At 35.8% G+C, this 27737-nt stretch overlaps 12 protein-coding genes across 12 annotated transcripts, besides 15 other annotated features; 4 read left to right on the plus strand and 8 right to left on the minus strand.

The window, feature by feature from the left end:
• Positions 1–77: 77 nt before the first annotated feature.
• On the minus strand, positions 78–1009 carry TA11505 (uncharacterized protein; the record flags this gene model as incomplete). Its single annotated transcript, XM_947490.1, has 4 exons — positions 78–238; positions 271–394; positions 443–677; positions 708–1009. The coding sequence occupies 4 exons, from the start codon at positions 1007–1009 to the stop codon at positions 78–80; spliced, it is 822 nt and encodes a 273-aa protein (XP_952583.1).
• Positions 386–394: a sequence feature (3 probable transmembrane helices predicted for TA11505 by TMHMM2.0 at aa 66-88, 98-120 and 160-182).
• Positions 443–502: a sequence feature (3 probable transmembrane helices predicted for TA11505 by TMHMM2.0 at aa 66-88, 98-120 and 160-182).
• Positions 620–677: a sequence feature (3 probable transmembrane helices predicted for TA11505 by TMHMM2.0 at aa 66-88, 98-120 and 160-182).
• Positions 708–718: a sequence feature (3 probable transmembrane helices predicted for TA11505 by TMHMM2.0 at aa 66-88, 98-120 and 160-182).
• Positions 746–814: a sequence feature (3 probable transmembrane helices predicted for TA11505 by TMHMM2.0 at aa 66-88, 98-120 and 160-182).
• A 773-nt stretch (positions 1010–1782) lies between the features above and the next one.
• TA11500 (uncharacterized protein) lies at positions 1783–3967 on the plus strand (the record flags this gene model as incomplete). The annotated part of the gene is made up of 12 exons (XM_947491.1): positions 1783–1855; positions 1909–2150; positions 2179–2441; positions 2474–2625; positions 2663–2906; positions 2938–3083; positions 3114–3238; positions 3267–3365; positions 3407–3493; positions 3524–3654; positions 3692–3793; positions 3823–3967. The coding sequence occupies 12 exons, from the start codon at positions 1783–1785 to the stop codon at positions 3965–3967; spliced, it is 1809 nt and encodes a 602-aa protein (XP_952584.1).
• A 65-nt stretch (positions 3968–4032) lies between these two features.
• TA11495 (uncharacterized protein) lies at positions 4033–5260 on the minus strand (the record flags this gene model as incomplete). Its single annotated transcript, XM_947492.1, has 3 exons — positions 4033–4470; positions 4529–4613; positions 4644–5260. 3 exons carry the CDS (start codon positions 5258–5260, stop codon positions 4033–4035), a joined length of 1140 nt encoding a protein of 379 aa, XP_952585.1.
• Positions 5135–5260: a sequence feature (Signal anchor predicted for TA11495 by SignalP 2.0 HMM (Signal peptide probability 0.154, signal anchor probability 0.606) with cleavage site probability 0.088 between residues 42 and 43).
• Positions 5150–5203: a sequence feature (1 probable transmembrane helix predicted for TA11495 by TMHMM2.0 at aa 20-37).
• A 1466-nt stretch (positions 5261–6726) lies between the features above and the next one.
• On the plus strand, positions 6727–7998 carry TA11490 (uncharacterized protein; the record flags this gene model as incomplete). The annotated part of the gene is made up of 1 exon (XM_947493.1): positions 6727–7998. The coding sequence occupies one exon, from the start codon at positions 6727–6729 to the stop codon at positions 7996–7998; it is 1272 nt and encodes a 423-aa protein (XP_952586.1).
• A 99-nt stretch (positions 7999–8097) lies between these two features.
• On the minus strand, positions 8098–9570 carry TA11475 (methionine-trna ligase, putative; the record flags this gene model as incomplete). The annotated part of the gene is made up of 11 exons (XM_947494.1): positions 8098–8181; positions 8213–8308; positions 8359–8541; positions 8611–8668; positions 8746–8786; positions 8816–8925; positions 8964–9039; positions 9070–9165; positions 9195–9266; positions 9296–9418; positions 9457–9570. The coding sequence occupies 11 exons, from the start codon at positions 9568–9570 to the stop codon at positions 8098–8100; spliced, it is 1053 nt and encodes a 350-aa protein (XP_952587.1).
• A 902-nt stretch (positions 9571–10472) lies between these two features.
• On the plus strand, positions 10473–11910 carry TA11470 (eukaryotic translation initiation factor 4a, putative; the record flags this gene model as incomplete). Its single annotated transcript, XM_947495.1, has 5 exons — positions 10473–10814; positions 10845–11082; positions 11154–11631; positions 11698–11824; positions 11893–11910. The coding sequence occupies 5 exons, from the start codon at positions 10473–10475 to the stop codon at positions 11908–11910; spliced, it is 1203 nt and encodes a 400-aa protein (XP_952588.1).
• A 26-nt stretch (positions 11911–11936) lies between these two features.
• On the minus strand, positions 11937–13548 carry TA11465 (uncharacterized protein; the record flags this gene model as incomplete). The annotated part of the gene is made up of 7 exons (XM_947496.1): positions 11937–12015; positions 12047–12746; positions 12784–13026; positions 13057–13089; positions 13166–13369; positions 13402–13452; positions 13485–13548. The coding sequence occupies 7 exons, from the start codon at positions 13546–13548 to the stop codon at positions 11937–11939; spliced, it is 1374 nt and encodes a 457-aa protein (XP_952589.1).
• Positions 13486–13548: a sequence feature (Signal peptide predicted for TA11465 by SignalP 2.0 HMM (Signal peptide probability 0.999, signal anchor probability 0.000) with cleavage site probability 0.733 between residues 21 and 22).
• A 747-nt stretch (positions 13549–14295) lies between these two features.
• TA11460 (uncharacterized protein) lies at positions 14296–15102 on the plus strand (the record flags this gene model as incomplete). Its single annotated transcript, XM_947497.1, has 5 exons — positions 14296–14510; positions 14541–14634; positions 14665–14804; positions 14890–15042; positions 15075–15102. The coding sequence occupies 5 exons, from the start codon at positions 14296–14298 to the stop codon at positions 15100–15102; spliced, it is 630 nt and encodes a 209-aa protein (XP_952590.1).
• Positions 14329–14397: a sequence feature (5 probable transmembrane helices predicted for TA11460 by TMHMM2.0 at aa 12-34, 49-71, 91-113, 133-155 and 162-179).
• Positions 14440–14508: a sequence feature (5 probable transmembrane helices predicted for TA11460 by TMHMM2.0 at aa 12-34, 49-71, 91-113, 133-155 and 162-179).
• Positions 14596–14634: a sequence feature (5 probable transmembrane helices predicted for TA11460 by TMHMM2.0 at aa 12-34, 49-71, 91-113, 133-155 and 162-179).
• Positions 14665–14694: a sequence feature (5 probable transmembrane helices predicted for TA11460 by TMHMM2.0 at aa 12-34, 49-71, 91-113, 133-155 and 162-179).
• Positions 14752–14804: a sequence feature (5 probable transmembrane helices predicted for TA11460 by TMHMM2.0 at aa 12-34, 49-71, 91-113, 133-155 and 162-179).
• Positions 14890–14905: a sequence feature (5 probable transmembrane helices predicted for TA11460 by TMHMM2.0 at aa 12-34, 49-71, 91-113, 133-155 and 162-179).
• Positions 14924–14977: a sequence feature (5 probable transmembrane helices predicted for TA11460 by TMHMM2.0 at aa 12-34, 49-71, 91-113, 133-155 and 162-179).
• A 77-nt stretch (positions 15103–15179) lies between the features above and the next one.
• TA11455 (uncharacterized protein) lies at positions 15180–16284 on the minus strand (the record flags this gene model as incomplete). The annotated part of the gene is made up of 2 exons (XM_947498.1): positions 15180–15991; positions 16233–16284. The coding sequence occupies 2 exons, from the start codon at positions 16282–16284 to the stop codon at positions 15180–15182; spliced, it is 864 nt and encodes a 287-aa protein (XP_952591.1).
• A 323-nt stretch (positions 16285–16607) lies between these two features.
• On the minus strand, positions 16608–21479 carry TA11450 (uncharacterized protein; the record flags this gene model as incomplete). Its single annotated transcript, XM_947499.1, has 1 exon — positions 16608–21479. The coding sequence occupies one exon, from the start codon at positions 21477–21479 to the stop codon at positions 16608–16610; it is 4872 nt and encodes a 1623-aa protein (XP_952592.1).
• Positions 21480–22616: 1137 nt separating this feature from the next.
• TA11445 (uncharacterized protein) lies at positions 22617–23380 on the minus strand (the record flags this gene model as incomplete). The annotated part of the gene is made up of 4 exons (XM_947500.1): positions 22617–22897; positions 22931–23001; positions 23069–23106; positions 23165–23380. The coding sequence occupies 4 exons, from the start codon at positions 23378–23380 to the stop codon at positions 22617–22619; spliced, it is 606 nt and encodes a 201-aa protein (XP_952593.1).
• A 97-nt stretch (positions 23381–23477) lies between these two features.
• TA11440 (smc protein, putative) lies at positions 23478–27724 on the minus strand (the record flags this gene model as incomplete). Its single annotated transcript, XM_947501.1, has 4 exons — positions 23478–23782; positions 23843–23966; positions 24039–25447; positions 25516–27724. The coding sequence occupies 4 exons, from the start codon at positions 27722–27724 to the stop codon at positions 23478–23480; spliced, it is 4047 nt and encodes a 1348-aa protein (XP_952594.1).
• Positions 27725–27737: the final 13 nt, after the last annotated feature.

Consider the following 27737-nt stretch of genomic DNA (forward strand, 5'->3'; position numbering starts at 1 on the left):
TACTCTATTAATGCCATAGTAACTCATTCATACTCGATATATGGGAATAAATTAACTATTTTACACTATTAAAATCTTCATAAAAATACAAGGGAGCCAGCCAGCCACTCGTAAAACTCCCTTTCGTTAACTGCACACTTCTGGTGTTCGTCCAGAACATTAAAGATTATATAAAGATCAACAATGTCGAATTGAAGTCTGCCAGAAGTGTAATCGGAGCAGAGCCTGTTAAATTCCTCTAAAATAAAGTTAATGAGAAAATAAAAATACCAAATTGCATTCCATGGTCGGGGTCAGATAAAGCGTATTTACGGAAGACGTCTATATAGGCGCCTTTGGATGTCTCCTTCACGACGTTCCTTGCCTTTTCAAGTCTAAAACTTTTCCTTACAGCCTAAAGATAACATAAAAACTTAAAAAATACAATTGCAAATCCTGTAACTGCTACGGCGAAAACGAAAAGAGAGGTTAAGGTTCCGAAAAGAAATCGAAGAGCTCCGACCCTTCTGTTAGACTTCAAGGTCACCATATTGGAAGCACCCAACACTGCCAGCCATAAAGATTTTCCAGTTAATCTTGTCAAGAATCTCATGTTCTTTCTTATGTGTCTGCGGTACTTGGCTGCCCACCTCGGAGTCCCCGGAATATCCAAAACCATAACAAGCAGTGAATTGGTCCTAAGAATACATATGAACTGTTAAACTTACAATAAAAAGAGTGAGAGTAATAATCCGGGTAAGGTACTGAATCCGAAAGTTTTTGTGACTGAAAAAACTGAGCTTGTAACAAGGGCAGCGGAGGCCAAGAAGAATAAAGTCTGGTATCTCAAGTTTAATAATTCCAAAGTCTCCTCCAAACGTGCTGCGCTAGACTCCATGTGAGTAGAAAAATTATTGAAGGCTGGTGAGGTTAAGGGTGCTTTCAAACATTTGAGATTCTCAGTGTCAAAAAAGTTATTACCTGGAGCCTCAGTGTATCCGTAGTTGTTAACAGTCTCAGTCTCTAACATCTCAAATACTAACCTTCAAAAATATTTCTCTTGATTAAACGATTATAAATTTTACAAATGTGTAATAATATTTGGTACTATTAAGTTTATGCAAGGTTATTTTAGGGTTGCATAAAGTTAAATACTATTATCAGCCAACAATTAGTTGTTAAGCAACAATTGAGATTAGCATATCAACGTTACAACTATTCTTTTAAATATCTATGGAATAATTTGAAAATAAACCCTGCAGACTGTAGAACAAATGTATTTTTTGGTCGACACACCCCATTAAAAAACTAACTACACACCTGTAATGTTAGTTTACACATTAATGCCCTAGCACTTTTAAAATAACAAATTTGATATCGTTTATAACATAACTCTGTTTGAGAACTTGCCCTTTTTATTTTCTTATTGATATGTCTTAATAAAATCAGAATAAAAATCCCCTATTTTCCACCTTACAAACACTTTAAATACACAATTATTTTCTTGCCGTATTTTTTAAATAACCTATTGTTTGAGGTTAAGGCAAAATTTTTTAAATGTGTTAAGAATTTATAAGTAAATTTTTGTTAACCCTATACAAAACGATTTTACGATAAATAATCCTTTATTTATATTATTTTGCTTGTTTTTATTTTATGTATTAAATTTTTTGTATAGTTAATCACTTAAATCTTATTTTATACTATCCGTTTTCCTTTCCCTAATCTAATGATTCCACAGTCAGATGATTCTCTTTAATTAGATATTGGTTCAAGTAATTTTTAATCTAAAGTATTCATGTAATGTATATATTAAAATGTAAAATATTAAAACTAGACTCATCTGTAACATTTAAAAGATTCTATAATCCACCTAGTATGACCGTTTTCTATAAAGGACTTAAATTCTAATATTTATAACTATTACAGCATTTATTTACAATTTTTTAGCTAAGAAGACATGGAGTAAGCAGAATCCCTTATTTAAAACACCTCGGCCACTGGTCGAACCTTATAACCTAGGCCGACTCCACCCTGATAAGGAGTGGTGGAACCTTCCCAAAAAAGGCCTAAAGCCAGACACATTCATGGGCTTCCCAGATGTTTTAAACATCGAAAAACATGGAGGGTCCCTGTATACACACTGTATGGATAGCTCAACGCTATCAATGGTTGGTTTTATAGTTTGACAACTTTTAGGTCGTTTATCGATGTATAGATAACGGGATTACAGACATTGAAATATGGAACAAGTTAACACTCCAGGCACTTAAACTCGCTATGTCCTTGGATACATATGTTATATCGATTTTGTTCCTGTATTTTTCTCTAAGCTGCCATTACGACCATAAATTTGTCTCAACTTTCGTTGGCAGAATTCTGGCAACACTAGATCAGTTCACCTTGGAAGAATGCTCTAATGTAATTTTGGCCATGGATAACCCGAAGTATTATCATGAAGGGTATCGATAATTATTTAGCAAGACCTGTGTAGGACCTTTAACTATGTTATGAAGCACGCAGAGAACATCTGTTTAAAGGGTAATCTAAACCCAGTCGAGTGTTTGAGGTTTTTGTCAAGTTTAAAAAACGTAGAAAACGTACCCCAAAACTGCTTCTTGTCGATAGGTAACTTTAGAAATTCATGTTTTATTCACTCACAAATATTCTAAATGATGTTTAGGTGAAACTATCGAAGTCAGCGACTTGAGTGTTATAGACAAAGTTCTTGTCTTTGATGGCCTGGAAAGCTGTTGTAGGTTCCATGATAGGGTAGGACCTTTGTGCTCAACCAGACTTTATAACGAGTGCTGTGGCATCTTGGAATCCTCCAAAGATTGTAACCACTATTTCAACCTTATTTTTTTAAACTCCGTCATAACGTTCAACTTCAAAAACGAACAATTGCTCAACTCTGTGCTTAAAAAGTAAGTTAACATTGTGCTAATAAATTTTCAGAATTAGTGAAAACGTTTACGACACCACAATTGAGGAAAAAACACGCTACTTGTATCTGTTAAGTAAACTGATAAACCAGTGTGTCCCAAACATCAACAACACCATCACGAATAAAGCAACAAAGTTGATGAGCTCATTTGAAAAGGGTTAGTTTGAAAATAAACAAATTTGTTCAGAAGTTTCAAAGAAATACCAGGAGATTAGTAAAAATGATACTCTGTGGTTCGAGCTAGCAGTCTATATTTTAAACTCGAACAAGAGTTTGGACGCCTTACAAGTTTGTTTTAGTCAGTTTAAATTAGTTATTTCATAAATTAAATTCTTTTCAGTTGAAATTCTTGGACGAATTTCCCAATAAATCCAGTAATCTTAGTAAAAAACAACTACTGGAGCTATACTCGAGTTTATCAAAAACAACAATTTCACCAGTACTGTTTTAACACAATATTCTCTAATTTAACTATTTTAGGAAATTTGTCCACATTTTATAAATTCTTTGATAACTGAATGTTGGAATTTGGAAGATTTAAGCTTGTCTGAGCTGAGCACACTCCTGGTACTTTGGTGAGTTTTAACGATTTTTTAGGATTATGACCACGAGTACTTTACTGGGGTCATTTCGAGTGATAAAATGGACAGTTATTTTAACGTTCTGATCGAGGAAATCACAAACTTAAGCTCAAAAGACTTGATTTCACTAATAAAATTCTCTTCCAAGTATTTATTACTAAATTCAACTCAATTTTTCCTTTAGGGACGTAAACTACAGTAACAAGCTTGTCGTAAAGCTGAAGGAGTGCAGGAAGTATCTCTATAAGCCAAACGCAATAGTAGAAGTGATAAAACTGTATAAGAGGTTAGTAACAAATTATGTAAATGCTATAGAGCGGGTAAGGAGGTGGATGAATTCATTTACGAGCTCCTGGATGGAACATATAGATCTAAAGAGGTGGTGGTAGGTCAAGATAAGAAAAGGTTAATTGAAACTCTGAGGGAAAGCGGCATAAATTATAAACTGAATAAATCTTAGTAAAGTATTTGTATATGATAGAAAATTATTTAAAAGACCCGTAAATGACTCTAAAAGACTTGGGGTCAAACATGTACATGTGGTCTCCATTGGGACTCTGAAGAACTGTAAAGGTTAAAAAGTACCTTTTTCAAGTGCACGTCGACTTTGATTATCCCGTTGTTCGTCAGCTTCTTGTTCAAAATGTCAAACTCAACGGAGTTCTGAAAAAAATTAGGTGAAAATGAAATTACCGGCGGAAAGAATATTCTCATGGCGTATCTTATCCATCTCGAATGTCCCACTGCGATAATGACATCCTCGTCGAACCTGTGGAAAACCCTGTCGAAGAACCTCAAAATTTTATAGTATGGGTTGATGATGTCGTGTGGATCATCTTCAACAGACTTTAGCCTCAGGTATCGATAATAAGACTGAGGAGTGTACAGTTGTTCTAGCAGTGGGAATGTGATGTAGTCAAAGACGCTGTGCATTGGAATACAATCTGGGTTCCTAACAACTTCCTAAATAAAAGTTAGATTATTTTCCTTGAATTTCCCTAACTAAAAGTATCAAACTTACATCTAATTCATGAGTTATGAAAATATTTTCGTCATTGGTGCTTAAGCGGGACTGGAACAAAAGTGAAACGGTGCCTTGGGCACGCCTAAAAATTTTATTTTATTACATTGCAAACCTCAAATATGACGTTATAAGAACTGATGGTACTGTTGACTTTCCGTTTAACAGTACTATGTCAGGGTCATTTTGGTTCTTTGGGGATGATAAAAACTGGGCTGCATTCAGTGATTTCGAGATCCCCTCTGTACTCAGCGGGGAATCATAGGTCAGAACTTCATTCGTGAATAACAAAAGTGTTTCGAATAATATGAGTCTCAGGGTTTTGAATATTATTATAAATACATTTCTATTGATGGTTAGGTCGTTATATACCGACTCTCCATGCCTTGAGAAGTAAAAGGTCTTTACTTTTACAGTTACTGAATCGGATTCGTTCATATTCTTGGCTCTTTCAATTAGAATTTGATTAAATTTTCTGCACGTTGGATAATATGTTAATCTATGTAGAGCAATGAAAAGCAATTTGATTTTGAGAAAAAACGAGGTGAAAGAAATCTTGGTTTTGGAAATTTTAATAGGTGCTCCTATTGATAGTCCCGGCAACTCCCCGGAGCATTTTGAGAAGACAATTGCAATTCCAAACAGGAGTGTCAAGCAAGCTCCTGTGGTTGCTAGTGTATTATTGGACATCTTCATATCGTAATTTAGGATATGGGAAGGAATGATGTGCATTATTATATACAGAGAGTAATTTACATGTTATTATTCAGTGATATTGTACAATACATTACAGCTGATGGTACACAAAATTCAAATTTGCTATTAATTTCAATTGATCTACTATAATAATTGAAGATATAGAATACAATTAATATAACAAACTATTTATCTCAATTTTTTATAGAATTGCCGCAGTTTACAGTAGATATATTTTGTTTAAAATTTAAGCCCCAAGTTAAACTATAATTAAGCGTTCCTTTTATTTATTAAAAATCTTTAAGTTTAAATCACAAATAAATTCCCTGATAATTCTATAATTAGTCTGTAGGTTTACTTAACCAAATTTTCTTCTATTTTATTAATTTAACGGCCTTTATTTTATCTAGTTTGAATCACAAGATTGACCAATATGAAAATTAAAAATACCTAGTATATTTAAATTAATTTAAAAAATCCGTGATTAAGATTTTCTTTAATGATATCTGATATTGATTTAGTTTTATTCTGAGTATTTGATACCGTCTTAGATACATGGAATCCCCGCAAATTTAAGTACTGCCCAAACAGCTTGAAAACTTAAATTATGACATAATATATATTAATAAATATTTATTTTTCCTGTATCTGATCATAATGATACCTAGATTATTGTAGAATCCTTGATTTGTTTTTTATCGCTAAGAATCGCCTTTTAAGACTAAGAAAATAACAATGTTTGTAAAAAATCTATTTTGGTCTCCTTTTATTTAAAAATGTAATTTTTCCTCGAAATGAATGAATTTAATGAATTACCCTTCAGTAAGGCAACCTTAGAAAAGATGTTGCCTGATTCAAGCAAATGTTAGACCTATGTACTTTTAAATAACATAATATATTATCTAATCTTATGTAGATAGAGTTTCCTAAAAGAAGATGTAAATGTGTGAAATGAAATATTTATAATCGTTAAGTCGTATTGAATGGTTAGTTCCAAGACGAGCCTGAGACATGAAATTAAGAAAAGAAACAGCTAAAAACGGCTGGAATGAATTTTGGAGTCAATTTTTGTCTTTTATATATAACATTTAAGAGGTTATATTCATATATGTAACAAAAGTATCAATCGCAATAGTGCACCTTGGTGATATCGATATAAAGTAAACTTTCGTTCAGAAATGACAGTTTGCGGAGTATATTATGAGCTTGTTTAGATAATTTGGAATTATAAAAACGATTTAAGGCTTAACTGAACTTTAAAAGGGTCAAATAGGGGTTTTGCAAGGGGTATCAGATGGAAGGATAAAGAGACATGACTCCCGAGTTCAAAGAGTTAGAACAGTACAGCATATGGAGCTTAAAGTAATTTTATTAGTGATTATTTAACGAACTGAAGAAAAGTATTAAAAAGTTCTTTCTCTTTGACTCTAACAGGCACTTGAAATCTTTCGACGATGGAAAATTACCTAATCGTAGTTTTAAAATATTAAAAGGGCTGTGAAATGAAAGAAAGGAATTTGTTAAAAGAATCTAGGTTGGAATCTAACCTCATTAAGGATAAATTGGGGCCAAGTAAGGATTACCAGCATGATTCTAACACAAGTTGCAGTAGTGATGGTGGAAGTTTTTCCAGCTTTAGTACAACCTATACTTCAAATCTCAACAACAGCAATAGCTCGGGGGATATTTTAGGGAATCGGTGTTCCAAAAGAAAAGGCTCAAAGAATAAAAATCCCAGTAAATCGTCTACAAAGTTAGATTACATTTATAAAGCCATTAGTGAGCTCTATGAAGAGGAAATCGTTCCCAGCGTTCACGAGATAAGACGCAAACTGAGCAAAAATGAAGGACCTTGTATGAACGGTCAGAAACTATTAAAGCTTTGCTCCAGTGACGAAAAGTTCAAAATCGTAAGGATGAAAGATCCTGGTCCTAATTCCAGGGACATTCCAAACGAATGGGCGATTTTGATCAGAAGCAGACCATTTAAGCACTTCAACAAAGTTGTCGACGAAAATCTTGTTAGGGTTGCATCGGATTACCTAGCCTTCGTATCATCCTACCTTTATTATATGTTATCGGAGCCAAATGAGAATAAAAAACTCAACAATATGAATTTTGACTGCAGAATCAAGAATGCTTATGACAAATTAACTGAGCTTGAGGTGACAATCATCCCAGTTGAAGACATATTTAATATTGGTGGCAGGTATGTGTTTGCTGAGCACTTGAAGAAGAATGGGCCGAAGGAGTTTAGGAATTTATCCTTGGGTACCATTGTGAATGTTGTTCAGAAACTGAACGAAATGGGCTTGTTGGTCTATAGGGGGAATTGTCTTGTGCCTGTGGTAACCTCTAAGATGGCTGCAAACAAATTCAACAACGCCGTGAACAAAATGAACCAAGAAGAACTGTCTAAGATAAGAAGGGACTTGTTGAGCCTTTTTAACGTTGAGTCAAAAATTCCTCTTAGTTCCCTACCGTTGTTATACAGACGTGTACACGGTGTTGAGCTCAGGTATCGTGATTTGGGGTATGATAAGTTGTCGGATTTTATAAAAAACGAGGTTCCAATGTGTAGAATAACAATTCATTCTAACCAGTATGTCGCAACCATCTGTTCTGACGAAGAAGACGCTTCTACTCTTGACAATTCATCTAATAAATCCACAGATGACATCAAAAGCAATTTCAGCCATTTTTGCACATCGCCAAATTGCTTTAACACTCCCTTCACAACTGTGTTGTATCCTCTTAAAATCACTCGCTTTTAATTTTATTTTTCATTTACTTTCTAATTTATTTAAACGTGTAGATTCACTATGAAATTGTTCCATTTGAGATTTTTTTACAGAAACATGGCCCCTTGGAGGTCATGAATTTCGATGACTAAAGCTTTTTTTAAAAAAAAATAAGTCTACCTTGTAGTATCCTATGTTATCTTTACACAAAAGATCCTGAGAATATTTAAGGGAACCTTAAAATTACCTTTTGTACCAGACTAAAGGTATCCTTTCCTTTCTTCAATGAAAGTTGTTCGTCCGGTTCTCCCGATAAACCTTCCCAGTTTACTCGTTCACCCACCTAGTAATCATGAGTTTAAAGGTATCAGTGAGTATAAACAAAGTTAATACTGGTGTTTCTGTTGGTGGCTCCAGGAGCTCAACCGAGGTTTTATCTTCGTTCGACACACATAAAACCATTCCGTTGGATTCTTCCCCTCTCAGGTTCTTTTTGGGTAAATTAGCCAGGACACACACTTTCTTGTTCAGAATATCGTCTGGAGCCAGAAAGTCGACCAATCCTGAGCAAATACTTCTGACTTCCGTTCCCAAATCAATTTTGAGGCAGTATAATCTAAAGTTGTTGAAATATTAAAGTTTTACTTGTCGGCATCCTGGTGCTTCCTGATTGACAATACACTGCCAACGACAACCTTCGAAACTATTAAAGATTTAAAAACTAACGTTTAATCTTGTCACATCATCATAGGGTCTCGACTCCGTTGGTAGTTGTTGAACCTTCGGTTTTTCTTTCTTTTCTTTTTTCTTTTCAACTTTTTCTGAACATTTTAAAATTAGGCTCTCGTACCCGTCTTAGGCTCCGATATAACGAGTTTGTTCTAAAAATGAAGTCAAGTTTTATACCACATACATCGAACAGGTTTATTACTGAAAATTCCTCGAAACATGTTGCGAGCTCTAAAAAGATCTTTGTTTGAAATAACTTGAATATTAACCTGGAAGGTGTTGTAAATGGTCGAACCACCTCATGAGGTTTGGAAATTCTGATCGTTCCTTTGGTTTGGAGCGGACCTAAAGAGGGATTAGGGGAAAGTGCCATACTGTCCAATTTAGCAGGGATACGAATAATACTACATCCGCCAAGGTTAACGTAGGGCCGGCAAAGAACGTTTCATTTAACAAATATGTGTCCAGCATCTAAAATTCATGTTTTAAAAACATATTACTCTAATTGACTCGACATCCAATACATCAAAGTTGTGTTTAAACGCAAAATCAACGAACGAATCCATGGTGCCCTTGACAATGTAATGGAGTTGAAAAATACCTTCAACTCTGGTTCATTTGGGATAAGGAGCGATCCTGTATCTGAGGTCGTCAAAACAAGTTCCAATATGAGTGGAAAATGTTTAACAGTTTCCCTTCCATCTTTGAACTTCAAAGCAGATTCCTGGATAGGATGTGTTAAATTTTAATTTTAATCATTACCGTATCTTTATCTGTGGTAAATAAAAGCGTTGCATGATTCAGGTTCAGATACTTCCAGAGAAGCTTTGATATTTGGGATTCCTGTGAGTTGGAGTTCACTGTAAGCTCCAACATTTTTAGAATCTTATATAAATATACTCAAAAATTGGATAAAATATTGTTTAAATAATGAAGAATGAATTTAATTGGATTTATTGTAGATAACTGTTTATTTCATGGTAGGAATCCTAAAGATATTTAATGGATTTCATTAAAAGGGTGTAAAAAGTTAAAATTAAAATACCTAACTAAAATTAATATAAACAAATGACAACTTTAAATAATAATAACACTAGAAAACAAATAAATAAAAAACAAAATAAGGTTAGTAAAAAGAAAAATAAATGTGGTGTAAATCAATAAAAAATTAATTCAGAAAATGAAATATTACTAGAAAATCATGATTTATATAACTATATAATTAAATGTGTAATAAGAAGATGTTCATGTCTGAGAACTGTAAAAATATGAAGCTAAAAAAAGGGATCTTGGAATAAATAAATTGAGTAATAAATTGAGGGAAAATCCTATGAGTAGTAAAAGGCTGAGTGTAAGTTAATAGGTGAGAGACAAAAAATAGATACACAATGGAGGTGAATAAAATTTTAAAAAATGTCTTTAAATTTCAAAGTATGTCATTAATAAAAATCAAAACCAGATAGCTTTATTTTCATGAAAAAACAATACGAGATCTAAAATGAAGAAGGAGGAATGAAAGTGTTTATCTCAAGTCGGCAGTACTTTTATGATGCATGTTCGTGGGGATTGCCTATATAATATTAATAAACCTATGTGTATTCGATTACTCTGCTTTTAAAAATATTTTTTTCTTACAATATCATTTTTATAATTGGTGTGCATATCTTTTTTGTAACTGAGAATAGAGTTTAGATCTAAGATTTTAGATAGCGGAATCTTCAAAAGTTATAATTCTAGATTAAAACCGTTCCGAATTTTCAAATATCCACTAATAAAAAATGGCAGACTCAGATTCAACAAATCAGTCTTCATATTCAAACGGAAATTTTACAATGGAATCAAATTATGATGAAGTTGTAGATTCGTTCGATGCTCTCAAGTTAAACGAAGACTTATTGAGAGGAATTTATTCCTATGGCTTTGAAAGACCCTCAGCAATCCAACAACGTGGCATTAAACCCATAATCGAAAATTACGATACTATCGGTCAGGCCCAATCTGGTACAGGAAAAACCGCAACTTTCAGTATAGCAGCTCTCCAGATCATTAATTACGATGTCATGTCATGTCAAATTTTAATATTGGCCCCAACAAGAGAACTCGCACAACAAATTCAAAAGGTAAGCCAAGATTTACACAAACCCATATAGGTCGTTTTGGCGTTGGGAGACTACCTAAAGGTACAGTGCCACGCTTGCGTAGGTGGAACTGTGGTCCGTGACGATGTCCACAAGCTCAAAGCAGGTGTACACATGGTCGTTGGAACACCAGGAAGAGTCTACGACATGATAGAGAAAAAGGCACTGTTGACAGACAAGATGAAGCTATTTATCCTAGACGAAGCAGACGAAATGTTATCACGCGGTTTTAAAGGCCAGATCCAAGATGGTATGTTATAAGTTCAACATATACTAGTTATTTTCACTAATTATTCATTACATTGACTAATAAATGTTTAGTGTTCAAGAGACTTCCACCGGATATCCAAGTCGCACTTTTCAGTGCAACAATGCCCAACGAAATTTTAGAATTGACAACAAAGTTCATGAGGTCACCCAAAAGAATACTTGTCAAAAAGGACGAGTTAACTCTTGAGGGTATCAAACAGTTCTACATCCTGATCGATAAGGAGTACAAGTTCGAAACATTATGCGACCTCTATGAATCAGTTACCATCACCCAAGCAATTATCTACTGCAATACCAGGAGGAAAGTCGACTACCTAACGCTGAAAATGCAAGAAAAAGATTTCACAGTTTCAAGTATGCATGGAGATATGGGCCAAAAGGAAAGAGACCTCATTATGCGCGAATTCAGATCAGGATCAACCCGTGTACTCATTACAACCGATCTCCTTGCAAGAGGTATTGACGTTCAACAAGTTTCACTCGTTATCAACTACGATTTACCAATGTCACCAGATAACTACATTCACAGGTATTAAAACTCATATATACTAAAAACATTAAAATTGTATATAATTGGAATATAATGTTGTTTTAGAATTGGCCGTTCTGGAAGGTTTGGAAGGAAGGGCGTAGCAATTAACTTTGTTACACACCAGGATATGGAAACAATGAAAAGTATTGAAAATTATTACAATACACAGATTGAAGAAATGCCTGCAGATGTAAGTTCCATACACTTATTCAATTATTTTATGTATCTGTGTTTGCGTAAAGTATAATTATTCTGTAGATTGCCGAATATATGTAGTCGTTCGATTTGCATTTTCACAAGCGTCAATTGCTAATGTTGTAACACTCCTTATATCTGTATTCACATGGTCTATTATTGCATGATATTTCAAACACAACTATCCTAATTGTAGATATTTTTGTTATTCTTTTACCTGTCAGCGTTAAGAAAACAGGCCTTTATTATCAGGTCTGGTTTCATAGTTTGGTTACCTTGTAGATGGTTTGGGGGATTCCTACCTCCCTTCTCATCTAAATTATCTACAAGTTCGTCAGAGGGGACTGCTGCACTATCAGACTCAACAGCATCACCTTGTTCATTCCCACTAGTTTCTGATTCTGATTCTGATTCTGATTCTTGTTCTTGTTCACTTTCACCTTCATTTTGTGATTCCTGTTCTTGTTCACTTTCACCTTCATTTTGTGATTCCTGTTCTTGTTCACTTTCACTAGTTTCTGATTCTTGCTTATTCGATTCAGCCTCTTGCTCATTCTCATTAGATTGAGTTTCTGATTCAGACTCCGTTTTAGATTCTGTATTGACCCTGTTGGATAGTTGGGCATTGGTTCTATTGACTTGATTTTCAGAAAACCCAGACTTAGAATGAGGTAACTTCAATTTATTCTCGTTAGAAGCTAAAGTATTAAGTTTACCAAGAGCATCAGGAATGCCACCACGCCAAAGTTCCCAAGAAGGCCTCTGGTTAATGGGAATGGGTTTGACAGAAAGATTCTTAACACAATGGCCATTTTTCATAACGTAACCGTCATTGCAGACACAGACAGGAGGAAGACGACCCTTGACAACACAAGTAGAATTCTCCTCACAATACAAAGTAGAACAAGCAAACTTATCTAAAGAAAATTAAAAGAAGAAACTAACCCAAAATACAAGAGAAAGTAATGTAAACATAAGAGTCCTTGTAGGCTTTATTAAGACCAGGAAGTAGTTTTGGAATAAAACTGCAAGCTTGACCATAGTCACACTCCTTCTTCACCTCATCAGTGATGCCGTCGTTCCCAGCGTTGACGTCAGAGAAGTGGTGAATGTAAAAAGCAGAAGAAATAAAAACGAACCTATTTAAACCGCATCGAAGAGAAGCAAGAGAGTTGTCACGAAAAAAGGCAGAATTTACTGAAAAGAGTCAATGTTTTAGGAACATACTTTTCTTGTCGTTTATATCCAGTTCATCAAGCCCTATATACAATAATTAGGTAGATTAAATATTTGTAAGATTAAACCATAACAGTAAATTATTTAAGTAATCAGTTACCTCTACAAGTGTAGTGGACTGTTGAATTACTAATTCCGTCGTAACACCCTAAGTCCAAGGTACAAAAAGGCTTGCTTTCACATTCATCCAAAAAATGTGAGGTTAAAGATATCACCTTGCCATTACAAGTCACCTGGACGCTGAGAAGATTTATCGCAAGACCATTACAGTCCAGTTCCAGTGATTTCTTGGCAGTCTTTAAAGCTAAGAAAGATCATTTAGTTGTCTTTAAATACCCCTTAGTCTGGATTGGTTAAAGTACTTAACCCTGTCCCTATCCACAAACCCTAAGTATTTATTCAAACTCAAGACAATATACCTGAATACGCCAGTTTATTCAATAGTAATAATAATAAAAGACAGTAAAATGACAAACTATCCATATTCTTGTAAAAATAGTTATTATGTAAGATTAAAACATATTTAGAAATGTTCAAAAGATTCAATTTGAGTTCCAAAATCACTTTGAATCACCAATGTAACTATTATATAACAAATACAATTAACTGATACTAGAATTAAAAGATGTTTTTAGGCTAATATTCATGTTTAAAACAGGAATATAGTGTATATTTCGGGAATTAAGTCATACTGGCATAGATAACATGGATCCATGAATACGAAAACTAGATAAATAATAATTATCAAGATTAAAATTATGTATATGAATAAAGAATAGAACAAAACTGTTAAATGGAGTGTAATTAAGGGTGAAAATAAGTTAAGAAGGTGACGAGGGAGGAGTTTTATTTAAAAATAACTATTCATTTGAAGTAATTGAACTGAAACAAGGGAATTGGAGTTAAAAAATAATATATTGGAATGAATTTTGTATTAATATATTATTTATAAGAGAAATAATGTTTTAATATTAAAATTAGAATCAGGATCCATTGAAATATACACCGTGTGGTGTCGTTGATGAGAAAAAATATTTTATTATGAACATACACATCCTGAAATTTCCTTAATAGATATTTAGATAGATTTTAAAATATCATATAGTATAAATTTTAATTCGATATGGATCTAAACGGATTCACATCAACTTTGTATTTGTATCTTCAAATGTAGAATAAAACCGTTGAATTTTCTAATAATTTAAATTAAAATATACAAAACATACTAAAATGGATTCCATAATAGGACCTATACCATTCATGACCCGAATTTACCTCTCGACGTCAGTCTTTCTGATGATATTATGTTCCTTGGATATTATTAGCCCATTAAACCTATATATGAGCTGGACGTTGGTATTTCAGGGCGAAGTTTGGCGATTAATTACATGTTTTGTGTATTTCGGGTCGTTCGGGATGATATTTTTCTGGAATATATACGTTTTGTAAGATTTTTATTTAAAAATGAATTTTAGGATCCACTACTGCAGCTCATTGGAAAGCGTAACAATGCATAACAAACCAGCAGATTTTCTGTGGATGCTAATTTGTAATGGAGCAATGTTATTAGTAAGTTAATCAATTGATAAACGTAATTAGGCGTTGGCTCAAATATTTGGACATAGTATGTTCTATGGTGGAACCATGATTAATATTTTAACATATATTTGGGGAAGGAAAAACCCATATAGTAGAGTGGGTATCATATTTCTATCGGTTCCAGCCCCTTATCTACCATGGTAAATTTTTTTAAACATAACTACCTATTTAAAATACTATTAAATATTAACAAATATTAAATGTATTATTGTGTATTAAATTTAGGATTTTGGCTATATTGTCCTATATGGCAGATTATTTGCTTAACGAAAATCTATTGGGGATCTTCGTTGGACATATTTACTACTTCTTTACAGACGTTTTCCCCAAAATGCCAATCTCCGGTGGACGTCAAATATTTGCAACGCCAGAGTTCTTGTAAGCTTATAAACCTTAATTAACAACTTTAGGAAAATTCTTTTAAATCAATACGGTTAATGTATTATGGTTAAATAACATCGTTTATTTCCTTTATAAATTTTACATCTTCATTTTTGTGTATGGGATTCCCTGAATTATCCACCTGGAACCCTAGGAGTATCCAGAAGACCCTTTATCGACTCGTACAACATCTCCTTAGTCATGAAAGAATCATCTAGTGTAGTAGTTAGCTGAGATAAAAGCTGGTCAATGGAGTTTAACCTGCTGGAATAGTTTGAAACACGGCGAGTCTGATGATAATCATCGTAGTCCTTGAAATCGTAAGGCATACCACTCTCAGTACACATTCCCCTTAAAATGTTAAGATCAGCCTGTAATTCGGCATCACTGATTGTCCTATTCTCAGGTACTAAACCAGGAGATTGACCGGTGCTGTGAGTGGTGGAACTGTCTGAGTCACTCTTCTTCTTTGAACCCGACCTCTGATTAATAGTATCCACTACAGTGATGTATTTATTTGGAGGAATGTATAGATTATTTGTAAAGGGGAGCTTATAGTGTTTAATTTGTCTTCTCTCGGAATCCTCATGAACAAATGGGCAAAAAATGTGCTTGCAAACCCCCTTTAGATAATGTTCACAAGTTATAGTTTTGTAGAACTGAGGGTGATATAAAATCTCATCAAGCGAATGAGAATAAATACATTCATTCCCAAAAGGACAGTTAGATTTTACAGTCTTGAAATTTTGAGTGAAGACCACATGAGAACAGAAAAGTGGAATGTACCTGATGAACGAAGTGTTTGATAGATATAGAGGACATCTTCTAGTACATATAGTGTTGTGACTGAAAATACATCTAGATTCCTTGAAATTGCATCTCCCCTTAACCAAATTATTGCATATTTTTGTGCGGAAGCACCTGAGTTCCTCGTCGTTCAACACTACTGAGGACATTCTAAAGATCGAGATTCTTTTTTTCGGACTTCCTTTGATGTTTAGCCTACTTCCTCATGTCCGATATTTTAAAGAAGTTTCCCTCTAAATTTATTTTTTAATTTCATGCCTTTTCTTACCCTCCTGTGATTCTGCATAGGTTGCACTTTTGATGCAATGTGTAGGGAGGAATCATTTGCATGATTTCACCTTTAGAATCCAATTTTAGATGTTTTATTTTATTTTAAAAACCTTCTCTGGTTTTTTGGGCTTTCCCACTTCCGCCTTCCACCTTTATAATCATTTTCTTACATAATTTTTACTCATTTCTGCCTTCCACTCATTTAACTAATATTAGTCAACCTTCTAGATTCCATTCCAATTTACACATTTGGTTTTTTATCCATTTTTCACTATGGAGTAATTCTATGTAAGTTTCTGAGACTTCAGCTCTAAACTTGCCCCTAAACCAATTTATTAACTTTTACTACTCATTATAGCTTATATTAATAAGTTTATGTATTTTTTATTCTTATTGTAATTTATATATATATTTATAGTAATAGAATTACATATATAATTGATGAGATGAAATTATTGGTTTAAAAATGGTAGAGGTGAGAAAAATCAAGTAGTTACGGCGGAGAGATGATTTAAATTCAAGTTCTTGGAGGACATGTTGACTTCGTCGTCGTTGGGAACAGCGACTTCCTCGTTGAGAGACTCCTCACGGGTTGTGATTTCCTGGCTGGACTCGGTGTTTGCGAGTTTCCAAGAGGGCACGACCTCGTCATCCAAACCCTCAACTTCATCCTGCCTGTTCATGTAATTGTTCAAAGTCGTCTGGTTGGCCATATCGTAGTCGACGATTTGTTTGAGTTTTTCCAGGTACCAGCTATGTCTCTTATGCTCATCCATGCAAACCTTGCAGTACTCCGAGAGTAATCTGATGAGCTTAGCCTTAAAGGTAAGGAACACCCGGTTGTTTTCGTGGATAAACTCCTGCTTAGTTATTGATGGTACTAGCCAGTTCGGCACGTTTATAATGGCCGTTAGTGCAAATCTATACATGTTTCCTCTAAAAAGACTTGCTTTTGGAGGCAGTTTTGCGCTCTCCAGTTCATCCATTGCTGCTGGGAAGTTACCTTCAAGTCTGCGTATCAGTCTTCCTTTATAGTACAGGAGTACTCCTGCTTCACAAACTCGATCTTCTGGCTGCATTCTGGGCATTTGGTTTCCCAAAAACATGTTAGAAGATGACCTTTCAGACGAGTAGTGTTGTGGTCCTGCACCCACTCCTAAAAACATCGGATGCCCTGTTTTGTACTTTGATTCCTTTTTCTTTGCTTCCATCTCGGATGATGACAATTGTACTAAGTTTTCAGAGGACATGCTTCCGCTGTATATCACTTGTGTCGTCTTAGGCAAGGGTGTTTGTGGTGTAGAACCTGGTTGCAACTGGCTTGCACCCTTTCCTCGAGGTCCTTTACCTTTTCTTGATTTGGTTGGGCTTGAGGTAATTGGCACTGCTGATTGCTGAGGATCTGGCGGCTCTGTGATGACAAATGAGGTTGGTGCTAGTGGTTTCTTTACTGGAGAGGTAAGTGGTCCGAAATTTGAGGACACGCTGGAATTTGAGGCCTTGTCAAAGCTGAATTCGCTTGAAGATGAGTGGTACATTGAATTGGTTGGGTAGTTTAGAAAGCCAATGAGTGCAAAGGCGCCTTGCGCATGATCTTCCGGGTGGAATAGAAATGGCAGTTGTACAGACTTGTGAAGTTTAGCTCTGAGAAAGGAGTAAAGAGTCTCACCTCCTGAGAGAGACCTTCCTATTGGCGAGACTCCGCAGTATCCGCATGTGTTCTTTCCGCAACTGTAGGAGTCCATTGATAAACCTGATGCACTGTTGATTTCACCTAACACGTTTGTTCCCAACAAGTGGTTATGCATGTCAAGGAAGCACTCTTCAACTGACATATCTTTCCCGTGTTGTTCCTTATTTTGTGCGTTTTGCATTGCCATTGTTCCCAAGCATTGTGGTTCCTTCTTCTTTTGGTTAAGTTTATCCATATTATTATCACTTTGTGAAGAGTTTTGTTCAACATCAACTGCGTTGTTGAACTTGGTTACTTTGGCGTTAACTGCCTCTTCTTCCTCCTGAGCACTACTAAACGGTTCTCGAACACGTTTGAAATTTTCTCCGTTTTGATTTCTATCTAGATCATTATCAACGTCTGTAGTGCTCTGATTTAGTTGTGCTAGTGCTTCCATTCGTGATGGTAGATCGATATCGTCCAAATCCACGGATTTACTTCCTTCAAAGAGGTGGTCATGTACTGGGTTTGGCTTTAGTTGAACATCTTGTACTGAGAGTGTGCAAGAGGAGTGTAAATGTAGCCAGTACAGGTATACTGGGAGGCAGTAGTCAATTGAATACTTTGCTGTCTTCCAAAGTGGGAATGCTTCATACCATGCTCCTGTATATCCCATCAAACTTTTCAATTGTTCCAACTTATCAATAAATCCAGCTTCTTGTTCGTTATATCCAGCATCCTTTTCCTCTTTAGGTTTTTCTTCTACCTTCATATCTCCGTCAACCGCATTCTCATGCACTTCATTCCTTTGTTCATCAGAAACATTGTTCGATGGTTCTTCAGAAACAAGTTCTGGTGGTGGTGACGTCATACCATTTGGTTTTGGTTTAGTTCCTGATGGGTTATTTGAGTCCATTACGACTCCACCTTCCATCACCTGATCCTTAAAGTAAACCACACTTCCAACTTCATGGTGGTCGTTATTTGTCTCATCTTCATTTTGGTCATGTCTGTTCCCGAAAGTATGCGTATGATTTGAACTAAGCAGTGTTCCGTCCTCTAGTACCAGAGAATCTAGGTCGTCTCTAAGCTGCCAAAAAAGTAGCCTTGTTCCTGGGTTAACTCCTAACACGTTAATCTGTTCCGCGAGAAGTGCCGCACTGTTGAATGGGGAATAACTCATGAGCAGTCTTTGATGATGTCTTTGGTCTATAAGACACGGCCCATCTCTGCTGATCAATTCCTTACTGGGCAACTTCCACATACACATTGGGGCTGCCATCTCTCTCGACTCACATTGGCACATAAGGTCCAGTGATAACATTCCTATTCCAATCGAGTCGTGTGTTCTCGACATAACTGCTACACTGTTTCCCAACCTCCCGTATGCTAGCTTGAATCCTAGACCATATTCCTCCTTTCCCACTCTGGAATCTGGGTCATCTGAAGTGTTATAGCTATTATATGTCCTGCCAAATAGCTTCAGGAGTCTATTCATTGAGTTGTAATCGAGTCCATTCCCGTCATCCTGGACCGAAAGCATCAGTTCCTCGCCCTTCGGTGATGGCTCGAACTTTATACTCAGGTTCGTGCTGCTCACTGTATCTTTAAGCGAGTTGTCAACGAGGTGTGCCAGTGCTCCAAATACCCACTTCTGTACTGAGCACATTCCCCAGAGCAGAGACGGTGAGTGTGACTCTCTGTAGTACCATGGCGGGTACATTCTGAGCTCCATCTTTGGATTGTTGTTCGTCTCGGTGGAGAGGAGCGAGTTCTTGAAGAAGAGGTCCTCTCCCGTCAGGGAAAGTACCCAGGAATCGGAGAGGATCTGCTTTTTGTGGAATCCGCCGTGGAAGAAGATGCATGGTACTGAGGGCTTTGTTCCTGGGAAGAGTATGTTCTTCTTTTCGAAGAAGCAGGCCACGTGGAGTTGTCTGGGCTCAAACGGCTCCCCTATGTAGTTCCTCGGGTAATTCGGCTTTAATGAGTACCACCTCTTCTGGCTGAAAAAGTAAAAGTATAGCTTGTCACTGGCCACCACCACCTTCTTATTACCTGGTGGATATGTTAATCCACCTGTCAAAAACATTAGTCTCTCCACCGTCCTCGGTGCTCCTGTATTAGCTTCTTTGCACCTCTGGGCTATGAATATACTACTGTAATGGGAGCGTGGTCCTATGTTTCTTTCATAGTAGTCTTGCACCCACACTCCTGACAATTTCACCTCACCGTTGCGATCCGATTTATCTGTGTTGTCCAACTGCGAGTCATCTGCCGTTTCAGTCAATGACGTGGTGGATGACTGCGTGTTAGTGGGGGTTAAACGCTTTGATGTACTTAACGGGTTAAGATGGAACATCCACAAATCATCCAGCAGGACTCTTTCTGAACGATCCACATAACCATTTGGTGAACTCGTTTCTCCTCCAAATACACATACTGTTTCATCATCTGCCCAAAGTGCGCACACTCCGAACCTTGGGCATGGTTTACTTTCTCCTGTTTCAACCATCGTCCAGTAATTACCGATAACGTTATAAGCCCACATATCATTTAAACACTTGAACTTGTTCAGTAGTCCGGTTTTTCCTCCAAACACAAACAGGTATACTACAGGTCCTTCCTTTACACTCTTAACGCTCCTCTGACTAGAGACGTTTTCCTGGCCATCCTTTTCCTGGGGGTCCATCTGACTGTTGTTAAGGGTCTCTGATGAGGAATTTGCCGAAGTTTGTCGTTCAGTCGCGCCTCTTTCACTTGCACCTGTATCTGACGAAACTCTTTCCGTTGATGTGTTTGTGTTTTTTAAATCACACCTTGGTGGATATATCAGCGCTGAATGTTCGTCTCTTGGTGTTGGGAGTGGTCCTGTGGGATTTCTCTTACTCCATCTGCGCTTTTCTAGGTCCAACAGGTACACGTCATTGAAGAAAACCTCTCCATTGAAACCTCCAAACAAAACCACCGAATGGGACTGGTTGAGCACTGCTACATTGCACGAGTTTCCCTCCCTGTGTGTTGGTACTTCTCCGCTTAACATGATCTGCTTACTACTGAAGTCAAGCAGGTTTATCAGGTGTGCTTTTGAAAGGTTAAACCCTTGGTTCCTTCCATTACTTCCTCCCAGTATATATGCTCTATTCCCTATACAAATCAGGCTGTGGCCGTAAAGTGGACCCGCTGTTAGTGTTCTTCTAATTGGCAGCCAGCATGCTTTCTGTAACAAAACTCCAGCTGATGCTGTTTTAACACTCGACGACCTCGTTAACTCGCACTTTTTACTCAGGTTTCTTCGAATTGATCTTAAGATTTCATCTTTATTTGCTGTTGAATCTCCATTTGTTCCTGACGTCTTATAATTCCTCGTCAAATTAAATGCTGACTCTATCTTCATCAATCCATCTTGATCCGGCAATGGTGATCGATCTGGGTCAGCTTCCAGTTGCTTGATTACTGCGTGTAATCTATCATGTCCTACTACTGCTCCTATGTATGAATACACCTTTGAGTGTTCGAACTTATTGGCCAAGAACTCCGTCACTATATCTCTGATGCATTGTCTTTGTGACGGTGTTGTCATTGAGTAGTTTGCCAGGACCTCGAGCAAATTGAAGAGCGTCGGTCGAGAGTTTTTGGGAGGTGTTGTTTCTCCCTTTGCGGGTGCTGATTTACTCTTATCAGTCATGTGTCGTTATCTTAATTGAATAACGCTTACAATTAAAATCTCTAGAATTTAACAAATCGGGGATCCCTCGGAATCTGACGATTAAAATGTTCCGGGGTTTATTAAAATGCAGGTTAAACAGTTAAAATTGAAGTGTATCGGTGTGACAAGATGCCGAAATGTTCTTGGATATTAAAAATATGGTAACAGGGGTAATTACATGGGGAGGTGTTTTGAAATCAATTATAAAAGAGTGAAAATCTAAAAATAAATGTTAAGATGGTTTGTGGAAGAATTAGACATAGTGAAAATAGGCACATATGAGTTAGCAGAGAAAATAAACCAAACACTACAATTTAAAAGATTAAATAATAACAATGCCAAAAAAACAAATACAAACAGAATGCAAAGTTTTAGAAAAATAACATGTAAACATTTGATGGGTACACAACAGTAAGAATAAAATCAAAAAATAGGGAAAATAGGAAAAATGAGGTATTCTTCACAGTGAAATAGCATAAGAATATTATTAGTGAATAATTAGCATTATTTTAGAGAAGAAATACAACATTAAATAAGGGCTTACCAAATAGTCAATGAGGTTATGAATCGGATTGGTGTTTACAAGTTTGACTTCCTATAACTGCACATTGGCTAGTTGAACCAATATTATAATACATAATAATTGATTAACAAACAAAAGTGTATGTGTATTATTAGCTTCTCAAATATATTACCCCACCGACTTAACAAGCACCATTGCACTATTGAATCACGTGCGAGATCTCCTTTGGCTCCTCTCTTATCCTTCTTAAAATGATTCACCTGTGATATTTATGCGGTCTTCCATGGTTATGCCCAGTTTGGTCCTTTCTGCTTCTATCCTAGTCATATAATTCTTTTCTGTTTATTCTTGCCTAATTCTTGAATTCTTTACACATTCCTTTTATTTTATTTTATTTTATTCACAAAGTTTATTTTTTATAATTTTATTTCACCTCTTATTTCCAGCAAATTCACTACAATTCACTTTTTCTTTTGGAATCGTTTATTCTTCCTTTCCTTCTTTAGTTATCCTCATAAACATGAAAATTATAGAATTATTTAACACATACATATCAAATGACCAAAATAGTTTAGTATATTAGTTTTACAAATCTATGTGTGTTGATTCGCTCCGAGGCATGAGAGGTTTGGAGAGACGACGAATCTATTGTGTAAATTCCCCAAGAAAAGAAACTCGTTATTTTGCTCCAAATGACAGGCGACTTGTTGATTACATGTAGAACCATTTCCTCTTAGGAAATTAAATTCGTGACCATCAATGTGTAACATTATCTTCCCACTTTTATGAATTCTCAGCTTTCCGAGCTGCCCCGAAGGTAAAAATTCGAGTTTAGATGGTTCATAAACCTTTTTATCTGTTTTGTTTTCACTTTCTGATTGAATTTTAGATGTCAATTTTAACTTACCTCCAATTTCTAGCTCCCTATCTATCGCAGGAAGAGTGTTAGGCATTTGAACGTGCATAAGTTGTATTCCTCTAGAAATTTTTTATAGTTTACTTTAATTAGAATAGATTAGCTTTTATAAATAAGTTAGAAACATACTCTTTGTTGAATATATCATGGGTTGTTCCGCGTGGAGGCTGAATAAGAATATGAATTAATTGGTTTTTATATATTGAAAGATGAATTTAAACATACCGATAATTTTTCATTTAGAGGAAGAAGATGTGGAAGGATGAGGTTTGGGTTCAATTCAGCAAGTTCCTCTAGAGCTTCTATGCTGGTGATGTCCATGGAATTTCTGGAGCCATCCAAAGGGATGGGATCAGATTCATATTTTAAGAATTGATTTGGATCGTTATTATTTTTTAATTCGTAGTCTTCCACCTCATCATCTGCAAATAAGTCCATCATTTTGGAAATGAAATGATGAAAAATAATCTCATTATAACTTGATAAAGTATAAAAATAAAGATTTTAAAAAAATATATTAAAATTACAAAATTAAAATTTATGATTGAGAGTTTTCCTCGGTATACTGGTTGGTAAGTGTTTGTGGGTTAATTGCTATGGACTTGGTAACATCGAAAGTTTTGTAGATTCCCACCATTTTGTTACACATTTCAAACATTTGGTTTCTCAGTGAGATGATAATGAACTGTGCGTCCTTAGTCCTCTCCTTAATGCTTTGGGCTATGATTGAGACGTTTCTGAAGTCCAGGGCTGCGTCGATCTCGTCCATAAAATACACAGGGTTTGGTTTGTAGTGGTGAAGCGCAAATACTAGAGCAAGTGAACTTAGCGTTTTCTCTCCTCCTATTAAAATGTAAGATGAAAACATATGGAAGTGGGATACCAACAATATATAAAACTAACCTGATAAGTTATAAATTTGCTTCCAACTTTTCTTTACTGGCCTGACTGAGAACAGGACTCCTTCTGTAAAGGGTTCTGTAGAATCGACCAGCTCTAATTCAGCATCACCTCCAAGTGTAATCATCTAATACAATCCATTAGACTAGTTATTGATTCAGATTAATGTAAATGATCTAATATTTGGGTTATTTAATACCTGGTATATTTCCTTTAGTTTGTTGGCTATGATTTCAAAGTTGAACAGAAATTCAGACTTCCTTTTAAAGGATAGGTTTTCGTGCAACAGTTTCGCTTCATCTCTCTGGTTCTGAATATCTAGCAGATTTTTCTTCTTATTGGAAAAGTCGTTCACCTTTTCAACAAAAGAGTCAATTATTGACAAATTGGGCACCGTGTTTAGTTGAACTTTCAGTGATTGTACCTTCTTATTCAGCACTCCAACATCTTCAATTAGGTCTTCTATATCATCCACTTTCTCGTTCTTCACCAAATCCTTACCTTCAGAAATTCCATTAATTCCATTTACTCCATTTAATTCAGCTTCTCCGTTGAGTTCAGACGATTCAGTTGTCCTGTTTAGGTCATTTAATTCAGTTTGACCATTTAGTTCAGAGGATTCAGAATGGTTTAAATTTGAATCTTTTGGAACAAGATCATCGTCAGTTTTAGAGCACCTATTGCTGTGTATGGATAAAGTGTCCAATTTCATCGTGCTAATGTACAATTCAGTGGATCTGGTACTTGTCTTTAATGATTTTAGGGAATTATAGAAGAGTTTCTTAGATTCGTTCATCTTTTCATTCTTCTGCTTCTGTGTGTTCTTCAATAGAGATAGGGACTTTTCACAGTTTTCCTGCTTATGCCTGAGATCAATCACGAGAATATCATGCTCTTTAATTTGGGCGGCCATTTTCTTCATCGACTCAGTAAGCTCGTTGTGACTCGACTTTAGCTCATTTAACTTGTTGTTTACTTCAATAAGACATTCGTTTATTTTGGAAGCTTCTTCCTCGAGCTGGTCAAGTTGGTTCTCGAGGTTTTTTTCTCTAGTTTTGTGCTGCTGAATGTCAGAGTCGAGCCTTGTTAAATCTCTCGAATACTTTTGGGATTCTCCAGCCAAAACTGCATATTGCTCTCTGGAATCTTCAATTTGTTTTCTGAGTTTCGACAAGTTTTTTTCACAGGCTGAAACCTTTGACTTGGAAGCTGTCAATGAACCTCCTCCTACATTTTCTAATTCCTTCAGGCATTTATCCACTTCATTCTGCTTTTTTACCAGTTCTTCGTAAGTTGACTCTTTTCTATTCTGTGTTTCTCGGAGACTCTTCTTTAGTTGTTTTATCTGATTTTCGTTATCCTGGTCTTGAATTGTACTCTTAAGCGATTTAAGAGAAGATTCTAAATCCTTCAGGTAACTCTCGTCTGAACTGATCTTCCTTTTAGTGGCGTCTAGGGTGAAGTTTAATTCCCTTAAATGAAGTTCGTTCTTATCCTTCTCCATTGAAAGCCCAGAGTGCCTTTCTTTAAGAGCCTTTAACTCCATTTCGTAAGACTCCATCTTGTGGAATATGGCGTTGATGTCGTCACTTTGCTCAGAACTAGGCCCTAATTTAATCATCAGCATGAATATGGAATCTCAATTATCAAAATAGTAAACTAGATTATTAACTTACCCTTTTTACTTTGTTTGAACTTTTTTAAAGTTTTTTCTAACCCTCCCCCAGTTATACGACCGTCTTTTTCTATGACTTCCCCCTCAATTGTGACCACTCTCTTATTCGTTTTTCTCGAAACCTCGTCTGCCTCATCTAGGTTTTGAACCACCAAAACATCCCTAGTGTAATAGTTAATGCACTTCACTATCTTTTCATAATTTTCATCCTTTTGGTTTGGGAACACATACTTGCTTAGATAGCCGTATTTTCCGTATTGTTGGCCTGAGTCAGTGTTGGGATTGGTTGAAATAACTGACAAGGCTATGCAGGATACCTTTCCGAGGTTGTTTTGCCTGAGTTGAGTAAATATCCTAGTGCCCACTTCTGGATTCTCTACCACAAAAAACTCCAAAAAAGGGCCACAGATCGCCAGGAAAGATTTCTCGAACTTATCCTCGACTCGAACCAGATCACCGAACGTGCCGTAAATTCCTTTATTTGTTTTGGATAATTTTTTGACGAAATCGTGTATTGTGTTGTGGAATTTGTTCTGCCCAGCCTCGTTACGTTTACTTTCATACGATACTTTGGTGTTGATTAGTTTAGAGTTGGTTTCTGTGATCTTGTTCTCCAGTGATGAAAGGTCAGTCATTATTCTCTGTAACTTTTGGCTGCATTCGTTAATCTTTTCCGATATGTTTTTAAGGTTATCCTTGTTTGCTTGGAGTGTTATTTGAGTGCTACTGAAATCTGTTTCTAGCGTTAGTTTACGGGTTTCCTCCTCTTCAGTTGTCTTCTCAATAAGCTGTAAATTAGTTTCTATTGACTCCAATTCATTTTTTACTTTATCGTATTTTTCCTGAACTGGTGCTAGGTTCTTTTCATATAGTTGCAAATTTTGCATCAATTTTTCACTTTCCGACGCCAAGGATTTTCTCACCTCATCAAACTCCTTCTCTGCCCTTTCTAATTCTTGTTCAAGGTTTGGTATCTTCTTCTTTAGTTGGTCTGATTCTTCTAATTTATTTTTTGATTGTTTTTCTAGTTCTGGGATCTTTGATGTTAGTGTTTTGATCAGCTTGGTCTTTTCCTCGACCTTTTTAACTTCGTGTAGCAATTGCATTCTTAAATCCTCGTCTCTATTGCACAGCTTTTTGAACTCTTCTCCGTATTCTCGGTGCTTTGTACTAAACTTATTAATCTCTGTCTCCAATTTTTTCAAGTTCTTCGAAATTTCATTTTTTTGGTCCACTACTGTAGAAATGCCTTCATTGTGGGATTTTAACTCTCCTTTAATTGAATTCAATTCTTCTGTCAACTTGTCCATATCTGTTTGTAAGTCCATCAACTCATGCTTGGTCAACATATAGTTATATTTATGGTACAAATTTTCTTTTGATAAATACTCTTCTGCTTCCTCCTTACCCTGGAGCATATCCTGAATTTCATTTTGCGTAACCATTGTTCTATTAAAATGAATCTGGTACTGCTCCTGTAACTCTTCATATTTCTCCAAGGCCTGATTGATTTGTTCCAAGTACTGATTTGTTCCGATAATATCCTCTAAATATTCAAGCAACCCTTCCTCGTCTGGTTTAGTGGCTTTCGGCTTCATTTGAGAAATCTGTTCCACTTCTCCTTGTAATATCAAGAATCTATTATTGTACAAATCCATTCCAAAACTTTTCAAAGCGTTTGATATTTGTTTTTGTGTGCAAACTGTTCCATTTAACCTGTATTTGGAGGTGTTGTCAGAAGAAACTTCTCTGGAAATAACCATTTCACTCCCCTCTATTACTTCATAATCATCGACGTCGGGGTCATAATCTAGAATTTCTATAAAGTGTATTGAGACTTTCATTGATTGCAAGGGTTTCCCGTTATTTTTATTCAAATAGTACTTTGAGTTATGGATCAACTCCGACAGCTTATCAAATCTTATTTGTTTAGCTCTAAACCCAAATACAAATAACATTGCATCTATTACATTGCTTTTCCCTGACCCATTCGGTCCTACAATTGATGTAAATCTTTTGTGAAATGGTCCTATGGTTGTGACTCCTCCATAACTCTTAAAGTTGTTCAATACTACTTTATGTATTATTAATCTTCGTATTGGTCCTTCTGTTTCCCTAAACTCTGCTCCTATTGTTCTGACATGCTCTTTGAACTTTAAAGGGTTTGGTGAACTCTTTGTTTGAGTTGTTTGCGATGGTGATTCATCCATTTCTATTTTAATA

The sequence above is a fragment of the Theileria annulata genome, chromosome 2 (assembly GCF_000003225.4).
Source record: "Theileria annulata chromosome 2, complete sequence, *** SEQUENCING IN PROGRESS ***".
Lineage (NCBI taxonomy): Eukaryota > Apicomplexa > Aconoidasida > Piroplasmida > Theileriidae > Theileria > Theileria annulata.